Raw genomic sequence first — 18,046 nt, 5'->3', positions numbered from 1 at the left:
ACCAAAACCACTCTTAGGTAGCCAACAAAAATTTTGTCCACAACTGCCAGGAAAATTGTTGGAGATGCAAAGAAAAACCCACAAATACCATCAGCTTAAATACTGGACTCTCTGAAAACTAGCGGTGTGGCTGTTTCAAGATGCACAATAAGGAGGCACTTGAAGAAAAATGGACTGCATGGTCGAGTCACCAAAAAAAGCCATTACTGCGCAAATGCCACAAACTATCTCACCTACAATATGCAAAACAGCACAGAGACAAGCCTCAAAGCTTCTGGATCAAGGTAATTTGGAGTGATGAGACCAAAATTGAACTTTTTGGCCACAACCATAAACGCTACTTTTGCAGAGAGGTCAACAAAGCCTATGATGAAAGGAACACCATTCCTACTGTAAAGCACAGAGGTGGATCGCTGATGTTTTGGGGATGTATGAGTTACAAAAGTAGGGTAATAACACGGCACTCCGTATATAGTGAGGTGCACGAATAGGGTACCAATCCCAATATAAAGTAAAGAAATCCGGCACTCTCAGTTCATATGCAAAAAAAGTAAGACAGAGTTTTATTGATCCACTGTGACAAATAATATGTTGACGTTTCGGCCAATGCCTATGCCTTCATCAGAATTATTTGTCTTCAGAGAATATGGATCGCTGTTACAAAGGCACAGGAAACTTGGTCAAAGTTGAAGGAAAGATGAATGCAGCATGTTACCAGCAAATACTGGAGGCAAATTTGCAATCATCAGCCCGGAAGCTGTGCATGGAATGTAATTGAACTTTCCAACATAACAATGATCCAAAACACAAGGCCAAGTTGACTTGTCATTGGCTACAGCACAGAAAAGTGACGGTTCTGAAGTGGCCGTCTCAGTCTCCTGACCTCAATATCATTGAGCCACTCTGGGGAGATCTCAAGTGCGCAGTTCATGATAGACTGCCCAGGAATTTACAGGAACTGGAAGCTTTTTGCCAAGAAGATTGAGCAGCTTTACCATCTGAGAAAATAAAGAACCTCATCCACAACTACCACAAAAGACTTCAAGCTGTCATTGATGTTAGAGGGGGCAATACACAGAATTAAGAAATGTGGTATGTGAACTTTTGATCAGGGTCATTTTTATGTTTTGCATTGTCATTATGATTTAAAAAGAGAAAACACCATAGCTTGACAATAAATGTCTTCACTTAACCACTAACCATGAGTGAAAAAGTCCAAGAAAGCAAAAATTCTGCCAGGTTATGTAAACTTTTTAGCACAATTATACTAAAGGTACTGTCACACTAGACGATATCGCTAGCGATCCGTGACGTTGCGGCGTCCTCGCTAGCGATATCGTCCAGTGTGACAGGCAGCAGCGATCAGGCCCCTGCTGGGAGATCGCTGGTCGGGGAAGAAAGTCCAGAACTTTATTTCGTCGCTGGACTCCCCGTAGACATCGCTGAATCGGCGTGTGTGACACCGATTCAGCGATGTCTTTGCTGGTAACCAGGGTAAACATCGGGTAACTAAGCGCAGGGCCGCGCTTAGTAACCCGATGTTTACCCTGGTTACCATCCTAAAAGTAAAAAAACAAACACTACATACTTACCTACCGCTCTCTGTCCTCCAGCGCTGTGCTCTGCACTCCTCCTGCTCTGGCTGTGAGCGTCGGTCAGCCGGAAAGCAGAGCGGTGACGTCACCGCTCTGCTTTCTGGCTGCCCGGCGCTCACAGCCAGACCAGAGAAGCAGAGCGCCGAGGACAGACAGCGGAAGGTAAGTATGTAGCGTTTGTTTTTTTACTTTTTAGGATGGTAACCAGGGTAAACATCGGGTTACTAAGCGCGGCCCTGCGCTTAGTTACCCGATGTTTACCCTGGTTACCGGGGACCTCGGGATCGTTGGTCGCTGGAGAGCTGTCTGTGTGACAGCTCTCCAGCGACCAAACAGCGACGCTGCAGCGATCCGGATCGTTGTCGGTATCGCTGCAGCGTCGCTATGTGTGACGGTACCTTAAGGGTCTGTGCTATACTATACATAATAAATGAGTACATTAGATACTAAGTGCCTGTGCTATACATAATAAGGCTACATTCCTGTATCCTTGTGCAGTGTTGGTGTGCTGCACGCTTTTACAGACGGATTGAGCATGTCCTATTCTAATCCTCAAAATCAGATTAGAAAAGAATGTTCTGACACTCACGGATCTCATTCTTAGATCTGTGATTTTCATGTATGTGTGAATGGACCTATAAAACTCTGAGTGTGGCTTGAGAGATTTTACAGATAACATTATTATTCCAAGCCATCACACAAAACAGATACAGAATAAAGACTTACATACAGTGACTGCTGACGTCTCGTCTGATTAGAGCAGTTTTCTGCTGTTTCTTCTCCATCAGGTCACACCTTCATGTTGACATCTACCAGCCACAACTCGTCTTGTCACAATGATTGTTGCAGCCCTGAAAATAAGTCACATATATTATATACATACTTGTGTCTTACTCCCGAATAAAGATATGTACCCCACCATTAAAGTGATAAGCAGCACTGTGTCCCCGATTAACTATATTCTTCCGCCCAATAATATAAATTATTCCATCTGTGACTCTCCCCAATTAACTGTAAGGCTATGTGCACACTGAAAATGTGCAAGGTGAATGAGATCCCTTAAGTCTCACACGTTGCTAATTTTTTCCTTGCACATTTGAAGCAGATTAAAATCTGCATAATGTCAATTCTTGAAGGCAGCATATTTCACATATACCAATGAGTGGGGAAAATAAACAAAAAAGCATGTCAAAATTGTTGCAAAAAAAATAAATGTGTTTTACTCAGCGTTCTTCCTTCCAACATAAGATGATATGCAACAGAATTTTCTCCTGCAAATCCTGAACTTGTGCACATAGCCTTAGTCCCTATCCTGTATCCCCTCATTCATTATAAGTCCTTGATAGCATCATAATGAATTTGGGAGTGGGAGAGGACATTATCAGGCACTGAGCATCCTACACCCCATCCCAATTCATTGCAATTCCCTGACAGCGTCTTCTCCCACGTTTCAATTCATTATAAAGTGTCCTATGCACCTTACAGCTTCCTCTCCTCAATACATTTTAAGTTTCCGATAGCATCACAATGAATTGTGAGATGGAGGAGGACAGCACCTTCATTATTTCCCTCTCCAACACCCCATCATTGCCCTCTCCACCACCACCAACCCCATCATTGCCCTCTCCACCATCTCCATCATTGCCTTCTTTCCCATCACCTTCATCATTACCCTCTCCACATCTCCATCATTGCCCTCTCCCTCAGCACCTTCATCATTGCCCTCTTCACCACCTCCTTCATCACTGCCCTCTCCACATCTCCATCATTGCCCTCTCCCCCACCACTCCCATCATTGCCCACTTCCCCACCACTCCCATCATTTCTCTCTCCCACACCCTCCACTTCCATCATTGCCTTCTCCACCATCTCCATCATTGACCTCTCACCCACCACCCTCATCATTACTTTCTACTATCTCCATCATTGCCCTGTCCCCCCACCACCTCCATCATTTTCCTCTTCACCACCCCATCATTGCTTTCTTCCACACCACCTCCTTCATTGCCCTCTCCACCATTTCCATCATTGCCCTCTCACCCACCACCTCCATCATTGCCCTCTCACCCACCACCTCCATCATTGCCTTCCCTCTCCCCCACCACCATCATTGCCCTCTCACCCACCACCTCCATTATTGCCATCTCCCCCACCACCTCCATCATTGCCCCATCACCTACATTATTGCCCTCTCCCCCACCACCTTCATCATTGCCGTCTCCCCCACCACCTCCATCATCTATCGTTACCCTGTCCACCTTCCCCAATGTATTGTTAAAAAAAAACACCACTGCACGTTCCCCCACAGCATCATCATCGCTGGTAGTTCTCTCTCTGACACAGGCAAGCACTGTATGCTGATGTCATCCAGCCATGCGGCTGTGTCAGACAGGAAGCACTAGGCAGAAAGTAGAGGATGGATCGCTCCCTGCCCAATGCACATGGTAATGTGACCATGGGCCCCCTTGAGCCTAGAGGCCAGAGAAGCAGGCCAGATTGCCCTCATTATTAGCCGTTGTACAGGGGCGCCCCTGCACCTCCGGGCCCCGGTGCAGATGCAGCGGCTGCACCAGCGGTATGTCCACCCCTGCTACAGATGCAAGTTTATACTGACTGATAACACCTATATGCTCAGCTAATAACATGGGATAACTGATCACAATAGGGGATCTGGCTGTCCCCATAGAGAAGGCACAAATGGTGTATGTGATCAATGTGTGTAAGGAGGGAGCAGGAGCTGCTGGGTTATACAAGAACCAGACTGCTCTGCTATGTAGCCAGAACGCTGCATTTCCTTTGTAACTGATATACCAGCCCCAGTTACAAGGGAGATGAGATTAAAATAAAAAGATTTGAATTATAAAATTCTACCCCAAATGTCTTTTATGATCTTATGTAGGGGCACAATGTGTAAAATAAATGAAAGAAAGGAAAGAAAATTAAATTTTTTTTATTGTTACACTGTAAATGCCAACCCTACTCTATAAAGTCCCATTTTTATAATAATGTCACCATCCTGGGCTCTTTCCTGTACAGTTAGGGCCAGAAATATTTGGACAGTGACACAAGTTTTGTTATTTTAGCTGTTTACAAAAACATGTTCAGAAATACAATTATATATATAATATGGGCTGAAAGTGCACACTCCCAGCTGCAATATGATAGTTTCCACATCCAAATCGGAGAAAGGGTTTAGGAATCATAGCTCTGTAATGCATAGCGTCCTCTTTTTCAAGGGACCAAAAGTAATTGGACAATGGACTCTAAGGGCTGCAATTAACTCTGAAGGCGTCTCCCTCGTTAACCTGTAATCAATGAAGTAGTTAAAAGGTCAGGGGTGGATTCCAGGTGTGTGGTTTTGCATTTGGAAGCTGTTGCTGTGAGCAGACAACATGCGGTCAAAGGAACTCTCAATTGAGGTGAAGCAGAACATCCTGAGGCTGAAAAAAAAGAAAAAATCCATCAGAGAGATAGCAGACATGCTTGGAGTAGCAAAATCAACAGTTGGGTACATTCTGAGAAAAAAGGAATTGACTGGTGAGCTTGGGAACTCAAAAAGGCCTGGGCGTCCACGGATGACAACAGTGGTGGATGATCGCCGCATACTTAATTTGGTGAAGAAGAACCCGTTCACAACATCAACTGAAGTCCAGAACACTCTCAGTGAAGTAGGTGTATCTGTCTCTAAGTCAACAGTAAAGAGAAGACTCCATGACAGTAAATACAAAGGGTTCACATCTAGATGCAAACCATTCATCAATACCAAAAATAGACAGGCCAGAGTTAAATTTGCAGAAAAACACCTCAAGAAGCCAGCTCAGTTCTGGAAAAGTATTCTATGGACAGATGAGACAAAGATCAACCTGTACCAGAATGATGGGAAGAAAAAAGTTTGGAGAAGAAAGGGAACGGCACATGATCCAAGGCACACCACATCCTCTGTAAAACATGGTGGAGGCAACGTGATGGCATGGGCATGCATGGCTTTCAATGGCACTGGGTCACTTGTGTTTATTGATGACATAAGAGCAGACAAGAGTAGCCGGATGAATTCTGAAGTGTACCGGGATATACTTTCAGCCCAGATTCAGCCAAATGCTGCAAAGTTGATTGGACGGCGCTTCATAGTACAGATGGACAATGACCCCAAGCATACATCCAAAGCTACCCAGGAGTTCATGAGTGCCAAAAAGTGGAACATTCTGCAATGGCCAAGTCAATTTCCAGATCTAAACCCAATTGAGCATGCATTTCACTTGCTTAAATCCAGACTTAAGACGGAAAGACCCACAAACAAGCAAGACCTGAAGGCTGCGGCTGTAAAGGCCTGGCAAAGCATTAAGAAGGAGGAAACCCAGCGTTTGGTGATGTCCATGGGTTCCAGACTTAAGGCAGTGATTGCCTCCAAAGGATTTGCAACAAAATATTGAAAATAAAAATATTTTGTTTGGGTTATGTTTATTTGTCCAATTACTTTTGACCTCCTAAAATGTGGAGTGTTTGTAAAGAAATGTGTACAATTCCTACATTTTCTATCAGATATTTTTGTTCAACCCTTCAAATTAAACGTTACAATCTGCACTTGAATTCTGTTGTAGAGGTTTCATTTCAAATCCAATGTGGTGGCATGCAGAGCCCAACTCGCGAAAATTGTGTCACTGTCCAAATATTTCTGTCCCTAACTGTATTAATATCCCCCATCCTGGGCCCCTTTCTGTAATCTTCCTGTACTGGGTTCAAACTGTAACAATGTTCCTTGTCCTGGCCTCAACCTGTAATAATGTCACCAATCATGAGCCACTTCCTGTAATAATGTCAACCATCCTTGCCCCTATATTTGATAGTGCTCCTTATCCTGGCCCCTTTCTATAATAATTTCACCATCCTGGGCCCTTCCAGTAACAATATTCCCCATTCTGGGCCACTTCACGGTATAATTTCCCCCATTCTTGCCTCTTCCTATAATAATGGTCCCCATCCTGGGCCCCTTCCTGTAATAATGTCCCCATCCTGGGCCCCTTGCCTATATAATATCCTCCTTCCTCTGCCCATTCTTACATTAATATCCATCATCCTGGGCCTGTTTAAGTAAAAATGTTCCCTGTTCTGCCTCTATTTTCTAAATCAATTAAAAAAATAAACGTATCTTCTCCCTTTACCCTGCTTCCCACAGTGTGCAGTGTCCACTTCCATAACTGGCACAGAGGCCGGGAGCTGACTTTGTTGTGACTGCTATCGGTACACCAAGGTCATTTGCTGTCCTCTGATTGGCTGGTGGCATATATTACAGTGCAGGGAGCCAGTGGGTCGATTTACTGCAGTACATTACAGCAGAATATACGTCCTCGGATGCACATCCAGCTGAAATAGACCCAAGTGTCGGCAGGTCCCCCTCCCACTTGGGACTGGTCACAGTTGCACCCTCTTCGACCGTGAACGTTAAGTCCCTAAAGAGAGTCATACATTCAAGTCCACCTCTTCTTTCCCAGTGCTGCACAGCAGGACCTCTTCTTGAGACATTTGATGGTTGTCTCAAAGGCTGGTTATAGCATGTAGAGCCATTCACAGCTGCTACACAATGCAAAAAACTGTACCACTTCAATAAGTCGATCTGTGGGGGTGTCGGAAATTGGACCACCATTACATAAATATTAATATTCCTCTAAAAAAAATTCAGAAAAATAAAATGTGGGTCACTTAGAACTGTGTCTGTACTTGGGAATTTAGCCATGCTTTACTTTTGAGGTATGCCCCGGAGTTTGGGGATATCATGGATTCCCATGATTTATCTTTTAATATTTTGGTTGAGCTATCATATGGGTCTATGTACTTTTTAGGGTTAACTGCCTCCCACATGTGTACCTATGTAATTTAGACCGGGACATTCCCAGTGGTCACGTTTAAGTTAGAAGGGCCAATGTATCCATGGGCATTATATATTAGTCCGGCCCCCTACCCTGGGGACGTCCCGGCTGGGATGTAGTATGACTTTTGGAACAGCACACTCTGGTGTGGAGATGATTTTTCCTCTGCCCTCTAACTCTTTTTCTCTTCCTCCCCCCCTTTTTCCTCCCCCCCTGTTATCATTCCACCATGAGGTGATTATCCCTTTTGTTGTTGGTGTTATTATTGTTACTGCCTTGACTGTTTGTTGGTGGATGTCGGGGTCGGATACTATAGGGGATGGAGTTGTACTTTGGTTTGGCTACTCCCCCCACGCATGTCTTCAGTACTTGCTTTGACCAGGCCCGTGGTCGTATAACAACGATCTTTAACGTACACATAATAATATCTCTGTGCGGTAATGTGGAGATGCGGCTGGCACTAGTAATCTATATAAGGGCAGGGGTATCCATTATGTTCTCTGGTAAGAAGTACGGCAGATATATGTGTATAATATGGAACTAGTAAGTGCGTTCATGCTGACATCAAAAACATTTAGATCACCGCTGGTGCTATACTTACTCTCTCATAGGCTGGATCGAGTGCGGCATGTGATCCGCACAGCCCAATGAGGTTCTGGATATGGGGTTACACACCGAAGTGTGGTGATTCGTTGCCAACGTGCGGTCCACTAGGTGGCATGCGCAGTGGAGCCCTGAGTATACTGCGTCATCAGTGTGGGAGGAGTTCTACCTCGTCGACTGGTGACGTGAAGCGGACATGCGCAGATGGCGGTTTTGGGCCAGTCTGCGGTCCATGAGGGGCATACGTAATAGTGCCCATAGTACAGTACAGTACGTCATTGGCGGGGAGGAGTTTGTACCCCAGTGGTGAGAGACACGGAGTGGACATGTGTTGAAGGGGGAACGCAATAGCGAACATATATGTTTGCGCTCCGGTGTGGACATGCGCACTGGGGAGGGCAGTACGCCACATGAAGTGGAAGGGCGGCTTTTGACATGTTGGAGATTTGGCGGTAACTATATAAGTATGTGGATCTCATCTGGCAAACAGCCATCCATTTTGTGTAATGACACTGGGTATCAAGATATCATGCCTCTTGAGGAGCCTTAATTGGCGAAACGCGTTGAGGCGCTAGTTGAAGGCGGACGGTGAACCACTCTGAATGCATCTAAGATGAGTACTGACACTCTCCACATTATATGCCGTTATACAGAAATTTATGTGGCTCTGAACTGTTGGCATTTGTGTTGTATCAAGTGAATTCGAGGCTCTCTAGATGCATATAATAGACAGTAGTGGCCAAACATTGTGGCTATTTGCGGTATTCACATTCAAATGATATTTTTTACCGCTATAGTGGTTTTTCACCTACTATCTAAAAGCTATGTGCCGCCAGGTGTTCATTAAATGCTTTTAAATTTATGTGGGGATCTAGGTCTTCCCTAGCACAGGCTACTTATTGTCTAGTAATAGGGGACCCTTGAGTGTATGGGTAGAGGCTCTCATTATTGGCTACAGGGCGTACCAGGGCCTCCAGGGTCAGTCATCGGTGAGCGGGGGCGCCAATACGCTTCCCCCTAGGGCGTCTACCTCCGCAGCCAGGTAGGGGCGATATAGGTGCCGTTAATAGGGTGGACTAGATATCCCCTTTAGGTTTTTGGTTTTTTTTGTATTTTGAGCACTTTATTTTTTTTTGTCTTGAGTTTGTCACCATTAGTGGTCTTAGTTTGCCTGTTTTTAATAATAAAGTATATTTTTAGGGGAAATTTATATGATTTTGGTTTTCTGCATCCTCTTATTGATATTTTTGTACATGTCACTTTTAGAACTGTGTGTCATTACAGAGTTTGTCGTTGGAAGTAATAATTGAACAGTACCAGCGAGTATAGGGACATCCTGAAAGGGAAAATGGTTAGAGTTGGGTGAATTTATTCAAGTGGAATTGAATTCTAATTGAATTTTTCAAAAATTTGTATTGATCAAAATGCTGATTTTTTTTTTTTTTGTAATTTGCTCCATGCAACTTCAGTGAAACGGTTGTCTGCCATTTTGGTGAACTGTTGAGGGCCTGCAAAGGGCTAAAACGCAAATAGAATACGAATGCTCACCTCACCACTTACCTCTCTTGACACCTTTGCTGATAGCTCTTCCCCATACGGTATGGCATCTACTTGCTAAGCAGTGACCTCCGGCCACAACTTGACTCTGAACATCTGGTCTCGACGTGCACTGCGGCCTAAGAATATGTGATCTACCTACATGCTTGATATAAGGTCGTAGGGACATCATGGGCTTAGTCGCCCTGGGGTTTCATCGAGGAACAGTGAGCAGTGGAGGTAAGCGGTGATGCATTCATTGTTTGTTTTGTTTTTTCTACATCTTAGGTTTATTATGCCCAGGGGTCTCTCCAGACTCCAGACCCAAGAGTATTATGAGTATTGTTCACCAAGAATAACTTTACTGCAAGTTGAAATTTCCAGTAAATTTCCTGAATTGGCGATTTGGCAAATTCGAATCTTTTTCGAATACTAGTTGTACATTTATTTATATTTTTCCAGTCGGGATAACACAGGCGCAGAACAACAAAACACAAGTATTTACTCAAGCAGACTTGTCAGGAGATCTGGCAGATCCTCCGCAGGCTGCACAGTATGAGGATTATGGTAATGGAGGAGATAAATGCATTCACAGTGACTCATAATCTTGATTTGCCAGAATGAAGAAATGTGCACAATATCTGTAACAAGTTCTCCTTTTTTTTACCTCTAGGTGCTTATGGAGTGGTGCTTAAATGTCGACACAAGGTGAGAACAATTGTTTGCATTGTTTTAGGTCGATAGGCGAGCCATAATAATAATTCTATGCTGTGAAACAAAGTAGGCCTTGAAAACTGCCATAATAATGCTTGAGCATATTTAAAGAGGACCTGTCACTTGCTCCAAAGTATTGTTAATCACCTTGTAAAAATCTCTGATCTCCCCTGATTTTTGCTACTTGTTTCATTTTTGTGCGCTCCATTGCAGAGATATTCACATTTGTTTCATCTGGAGCTCCTTATGTGAAATCTCTGATTGTAGTGCAACAGGGCGTTTCTTCAGAGTCTTCTTTAGGGGTGTGCGCTTTCACTTCCCCTCCCAAATTTTGCCATTAATAGATCATCTGATGATCTGTCAGTCTGCTTAGTTGTGATTAACATCATCAGGGAGGGAGGGGTGAAAGAACCTGCCCCCAGAGAAGTTTGGCTACCAGCAGAGATGAGGTAGGGAGAGTTATATGGTAATGGAAAGCGAAAAGAGGCCTATTAGGCTGCTTTCACACATCAGGTTTTTGGTTTCAGGCACAATCCGGCAGTTTCAGGCACAATCTGGATCAGTTTTTTTCTTACGCCTCATCCGTTTTTTCCCCATAGAGTTGTATTACTGCTGGATTGTGCCTGAAGGACATGCGTTTCATCCGTTTTGTGCCGGATCCGTCCCTTCAGGCTTTTTTGCCGGACACAAAAAACGTCTCCTGCAACGTTTTTTGTGTCAGGCAAAAAAGTCTGAAGGGACGTTTCCGGCAATAAACGCATGGAACTGATGTGTGAAAGAGCATTTCCGGCGACCGAATCCGTTTTTAACACACTGAGCATGCCCAGAAGCTTTGTTTTTGATTCTGGCATGGAGAAATCTCTCTCTCTCTCTCTCCCCCTCCCTCCCGGATCCAGCTAACAAACGGATCCAGTGCATCAGTTTGCATCCGTTTTTTCACTATGTACACCGGATCCGTTTTTTTAGCAAATTTGCCGGATTGTGCCTGAAACCAAAAACCTGATGTGTGAAAGTAGCCTTAGGGAGAACTAAGAACTGAATAGGGGAATAATGTCTTGCAAGGAGGAAAGATGTTGAAATCTTTTTAAAATGTATATATTCTGTATCAAAAAATAAAGATTATTATTAAAAATAAAGATTATTATTATAATTACTATGCCATTATACAAAGTTGTACATGACTAAGGTTTTCAGCAATGTCTTCTTTATAATAATTACCATGGAGCTTTGAAAACAGATGTTTTAAGGATAGTTTTCCTTCATCCTTGGTGCTTTTTGTGTAGCATAGATGTAGATTCTGAGACCTGTGTGGATTTCAGATGTGTTCACTGGAGCAGCACTATGCATTATACTCGCCCTTTTCTTTGTACATGGCTTACCCTTGGGTTGCGATTTAATATCCTATCCACCTTCGTGGATGTTGACATAAACAACATCACTATATATCGTATTTATTTTCAGGTCGTAGGCTGCGTCACTGTTATTACTAGCACCATGACCTGTGACATAACTACCGTAATTATACTCACTGCCCACTTGGCAGCTTCCTTGGAAAATTATAATAACCAACAACAAGGGGCAAATTGCTTTTCAGGTATTGTCTATAGAAGCTGATTACATCTTTGCTCCATGTAGAACTGGATTTAATTGTGATGGAATGGAAGAGAACATATCAGATGCACGTACATTAGTTAATAGATGCCATATCTAACCCCTGCGCTCTGGTCTTTCTGTAATTGTTTCCACGTGGCACTTATATGTAACAAGTATCCGCTAGATACATGTTCTGTATTCTGAAAAATTGACCCTTTCACTACGTGTAAGGGTACCGTTACACTATACGATTTACTAACGATCACGACCAGCGATACAACCTGGCCGTGATCGTTGGTAAGTCGTTGTGTGGTCGCTGGAGAGCTGTCACACAGACAGCTCTCCAGCGACCAATGATGCCGAGGTCCCCGGGTAACCAGGGTAAACATCGGGTTACTAAGCGCAGGGCCGCGCTTAGTAACCCGATGTTTACCCTGGTTACCAGCGTAAAAAAAAAAACCAAACAGTACATACTTACATTCCGGTGCCTGTCCCTTGCCGTCTGCTTCCCACACTGACTGACTGCCGGCCGTAAAGTGAAAGCACAGCACAGAGCGCTGTGCTCTGCTTTCACTTTACGGCCGGCAGTCAGTCAGTGCGGGAAGCAGACGGCAAGGGACCTGACGGACACCGGAATGTAAGTATGTACTGTTTTTTTTTTTTTTTTTTACATTTACGATGGTAACCAGGATAAACATCGGGTTACTAAGCGCGGCCCTGTGCTTAGTAACCCGATGTTTACCCTGGTTACAAGCGAACGCATCGCTGGATCGGTGTCACACACACCGATCCAGCGATGAAAGCGGGAGATCCAGCGACGAAAGAAAGTTCCAAACAATCTGCTACGACGTATGATTCTCAGCAGGGTCCCTGATCGCTGCTGCGTGTCAGACACAGCGATATCGTATGGATATCGCTGGAACGTCACGGATCGTACCGTCGTGGCGACAAAAGTGCCACTGTGAGACGGTACCCTTAGTAACAGCTGCACCTTATAGAGTATTTGTGCTAATTTACGCCTTGTCAAGGTATTTTTTACCTACAAGTAAATGGTAATGTAACCTTTTCCAGGGAAGACGGGCGTCTACAGAGACTGAAAGTCTGTCACATCTCAACAGCCCAATGTGAAAGGCATAGACCTCAATCAGAGCGTTCTGCGGCTTCTATTATGTTCACCTTGAAAGCGGCATAATCTGAAGACGAAAATACCAACTGCATAGAGAGGATTGTATCAGACTCAATGCCAGTTTCATAATACCTCTTATTTTAGTTTCTTAAATATTTAAAGGGAACCTCTCACCATGAAAATGCCATCCTATCTGCAGGCGCCATGATATAGAGCAGGTGGAGCTGAGTAGATAAATATATTGTTATGTGAAAAAATAGTCAGTATAGCCTGTGTTTTAATAATTTAAAATTCTTCACTTTCTGGGATATTCAGTCCAGTGGGCGGTCCTATCAGTGACTGACAGCCACCGCTGTATTGATACTTATACATCGAAGCTGTCAGTCACTGATAGAACTGCCCACTGGACCAAATATCCCAGAAAGAGAAGTTTAAATTATTTAAACACAGGCTATACTATTGTTTCACATAACTATATATCACCTAACTCAGCTCCTCCTGCTCTTCAGCTCTTTAGCTCCTGACATGTCTGTTATTCCTCCTGGAAATTTAGGAATACATTGACTAATGGTGCTTACCTGTACCCTTGTCAAATTGTCAAGATTGGACAACTCTGATTGGACAAACTGTGTAGTGGCACGCCCTCAACAAATAACCAAAAAGTTATCAAATTATTCATACTTTTCTAAGATGAATAATAGGAGAACAATTTTATCAAAATGTAAGATAAGACTCTCCACAATTGTTATGTTAAAAAGAATACAATTTTTTAGTAAAACAAACAGGAGAGCAGACAGATCCCCTTTAAGGGATCATTCAGATGTCTATGCAGATCAGTCTGAGAACGGACCGCTAATGCACGGTCTGGCCGTGAGTCTCCTGACCTGAGCATGAAGGCTTCATGTGTACAGTTATGTCAGGTTCTTCTTCTGCACTTCTTAGTGCAGTTTTCCTCACAGACTGCACAGCTCTCTGTTATCAAAATGGCCGCTGAGGGAAAAGCACGTGACCAGACAAACAATCAACCTCTATCATTTGAAAAATACAGGTGTTTTTCAATTAGAAGCTGATGAACAGATATGCTCCCCCGGACAGCGGCCATTTTGAGCAGCCTGTGAGGAAGGCTGCATTAGCAAGAGGAGAACCTGCAATACTTATATATTAGTGAGTGCCACAAAATCATGTCCCCAACACACCTGTTATAATACAGTTGAGGCTTACATACACCATAACCGTGCTTATTAATCTAAGTTATCCACAATTTCTGACAAGTTCTCCTAGTGAATTCCCTCTCTTAGGATCACTACTACAATCCAATACTAGAGACAATGATTTCAGCTTATTTTTCTATCAGCACATTCCTAGTGGCGCAGAAGTTTACATACACCTGATTAGTATTTGGTAGAGTAGCCTTTAGAATGTCTAAGTTGGGTCACTCGCTTTGGGCTGACCTCCACAAGCTTGTCACAGTAAGTTGCTGTAATTTTGGCCCATTCGTCTTAGCAGAACTGGTGTAAGTCAGGTTCTTGGGCTCCCTTGCTCACACATGCTTTGTCAAATCTGCCCACAAATGTTCTATAGGATTGAGATCATGGCTTTGTGATGACTGTTATTACATTCACTTTGTTGTTCTTAGGCCATTTTGTTGCCACATCTTTGAAAGTATGCGTGAAATCATTGACAATTAGAACCATCTTAGCCATGGCTTTTTGGCTGATGTCTTGAGATATTTCTTCAATATCTTCACATAATTTTCCTTCCTTATAATGCCGTCTATTTTGTCCCTCAGTCCCTCCCGCCACAACATGACGAGCTTCGTGTTTGGGGTGGAGTTCTTTAGTTTGGAATACTCTCCCTTTTTGCACCATCCATAATGATGGTCATTATGGCCAAACTGTTAAATGTTTGCTTGGCTAGACGCTAGACCACAAGACATTTCTACAAAAAGTAAGAGCTCTGTCATCATGTGCAGTTGCAGACTATAACCTGATTTTTCTTTATGGCAACTTTGGAGTCGTGGTTTCTTACTTGCTGAATTGGCTTTCAGGTCATGTATTAAGACAGGTTTTAGTGATGTTATTGATACCTTTGTCCCCGTTTGCTCCATCATCTTCACAAGGATTATTGCTGCTGTTCTTGGATTGATTTGTACTTTTCGCACCAATTTACATTCATCTCCAGGAGACAGAGTGCTTCTTGCTCCTGAATAGTATGATGGCTGTGTGGTCCCATGGTCTTTACATTTGCAGGTTATCATTTGAACAGATAAACTTGGAAATTGTTCCCAAGGTTGCACAAGTCTAGTTGAGGTTCACAAGTCTTTTTTTCTGCTTTCTTGGGTGATTTGTTCAAATTTCTCCTTGATGTCAAGTGAAGAAGCAAGTAGGTGATAAATTACAGACACAGAGGCACTTACAATTAAAGGGAACCTGTCACTCCCAAAATCGAGGCTGAGGTAACCCCACCGTCATCAGGGGCTTATTTATTATAGCATTCTGGAATGCTGTAGATAAGCCCCCAATGTATCCTAAAAGATGAGAAAAAGAGGTTAGATTATACTCACCCAGGGGCGGTCCCGCTGCTGGTCCGGTCCGATGGGTGTCGCGGTCCGATCCGGCGCCTGATATATTCATCAGATGACGTCCTCTTCTGGTCTTCACGCTGCGGCTCCGGCTTATTTTGTCTGCCCTGTTAAGGTGTACTTTGTCTGCCCTTAGGGCCATATTTAGAGTTTCTGCTGCCCTAGGCACTTTTAGTGCTGCCTCCCCCTGTGGTGAGTATGACACTATCGACAGTGACTTTGTAAAAAATCGCTGATGTGAAAGTAGCCTTTTCCAGCAGATCCGGCAGTTTTTCTGCTGCGTAACGGATCACTTATGGCAACACTGAGTTCGGCCTCATTCATTCCCTATGGGATTTGTGGCACTTGCCGGGATCTGGCAAATGCGGTATAATATCTCCCAACTTTTGAAGAAGGGAAAGAGGGACAAACTTTGCGGCGCTATGCGCGCCGCGGCAAATTTTAGGCCATGCCTCTGACCACATCTATTTCACAACTAGTCACACCCATATCCACGCCCCAACCACACCCATTTAGTACTGCTGATCACACTGTTTCATAAACAATAATTATAAACAAAAAATTATGGCCACACAGTGCTCCATACTGTATAACGACCCCACATGATGCTCAATACTGTATAATGGCCCCACATGATGCTGCGTATAGTATAATGGCCACACAGTGCTCTATACTGTATAATGGCAACAGTGCTCCATACTGTATAATGGCCCCACATGATGCTCTATACTGTATAATGGCCACAGATGATGCTCCATACTGTATAATGACCACACAGTGCTCTATACTGTATAACGGGCACACATGATGCTCAATACTGTATAATGGCCACACATGATGCTCCATACTGTATAATGGCCACACAGTGCTCTATACTGTATAATGGCCACACATGATGCTCCATACTGTATAATGACCACACAGTGCTCTTTACTGTATAATGGCCACACATGATGCTCAATACTGTATAATGGCCACACAGTGCTCTATACTGTATAATGGCCACACATGATGCTCCATACTGTATAATGGCCACACAGTGCTCTATACTGTATAATGGCCACACATGATGCTCCATACTGTATAATGGCCACACATGATGCTCAATACTGTATAATGACCACACAGTGCGCTATACTGTATAATGGCCACACATGATGCTCCATACTGTATAATGCCCCCCCTCCGATCTTGTATGCATGGCTCATCTCCCCCTCCCATCTAGTATTAATGGCTCATCCCCCCCCTCCTGTATGCATGGCTCATCTCACCCCCCCATCCTGTATGCATGGCTCATCTCCCCTCTCCCATCCAGTGTGCATGGCTCATCTCACCCCCCCTCCCATCCTGTGTGCATGGCTCATCTCACCCACCCCCCATCTTGTATGCATGGCTCATCTCCCCCCTCCCATCCTGTATGCATGGCTCATCTCCCCCCTCCCATCCTGTATGCATGGCTCATCTCACCCCCTTCCCATCCTGTATGCATGGCTCATCTCACCCCTTTCCCATCCTGTATGCATGGCTCATCTTCCCTCCCCTCCCCTCCTGTATGCATGGTTCATCTCCCCCTCCCTGTATGGATGGGTGGCTCATCTTCCCCTCCCTGTATGCATAGGTGGCTCATCTCCCCCCTCCCTGTATGCGTGGCTCATATCCCCCTCCCTATATGCATGGGTAGCTCTGTCTCATCTCCCCCCCTCCCTGTATGCATGGCTCATCGGCTCCCATTTTGCATGGCTCATCTCTCCCCCTGGCCCCCTCCATGCATGGCTCATCGGCTCCCCACCGCTCCCATCTTGTATGGCTCATCTCTCCTCTCCCCCCTGGCCCCCTCCATGCGTGGCTCATCGGCTCGGCTTCCCGCCGCTCCCATCTTGTATGGCTCGGCTCCCTGTCCTCCTCCATTCTCATTCCTCCCCCCGTCATCCCTGGCTGGCTGTCATACTCACCTTTTCCACACCGCGCAGAACGGAATCCTCCAGCTCCACCTCTGTCCCGACTCACACAGGACGAGCTGCAGTCACTGAGACCAGACCAGGCATCGCTGGAGTAGGTGAGTATGAATCATACTGTATGATGTCTTCAAGGAGGCAAGCGGGTGCACGGGGGAAGGGGGGGTTAAGGTGACTCCGGCCGGACTTTATAAAAAAAAAAAAAAACTTGCTCAGGTGCTGCCCTAGGCACGTGCCCTCAAGCGCCTAGTGGCCCTGTCTGCCCTGTTACTGCAGTGCACAGGCGTCGGGCCTCTCTGACCTTTCCCAGCGCCTGCGCACTGCAGTACTTTGCTCTGCCCTCAACAGGGCAGACAAAGTACGCCTGCTCCGGAGCCGCAGCGTGAAGACCAAAAGAGGACGTCATCTGATGAAGATAGGAGACGTTGGACCGCATTGCGACGTCCACCGGATCGGACTGCCCGCCCAGGTGAGTATAA

The 18,046-nt window shown here is 44.7% G+C and overlaps 1 protein-coding gene across 7 annotated transcripts in view; it reads left to right on the top strand.

Annotated features, from left to right (window-relative positions):
• CDKL5 (cyclin dependent kinase like 5) overlaps window positions 1-18,046 on the top strand; it is a 442,123-nt gene that overhangs the window by 158,508 nt on the left and 265,569 nt on the right. For all 7 annotated transcript variants that reach the window (XM_069761528.1, XM_069761532.1, XM_069761530.1 and 4 more), the window contains one exon: window positions 10,272-10,306. In XM_069761528.1, coding sequence (XP_069617629.1) covers window positions 10,272-10,306 — 35 coding nt within the window. The remainder of the gene's footprint in view (window positions 1-10,271; window positions 10,307-18,046) is intronic.

The sequence above is a fragment of the Ranitomeya imitator genome, chromosome 3 (assembly GCF_032444005.1).
Source record: "Ranitomeya imitator isolate aRanImi1 chromosome 3, aRanImi1.pri, whole genome shotgun sequence".
NCBI lineage: Eukaryota > Metazoa > Chordata > Amphibia > Anura > Dendrobatidae > Ranitomeya > Ranitomeya imitator.
The sequence above is the reverse complement of the archived record's forward strand: the minus strand, read 5'-3'. Positions and strand labels throughout refer to the sequence as shown.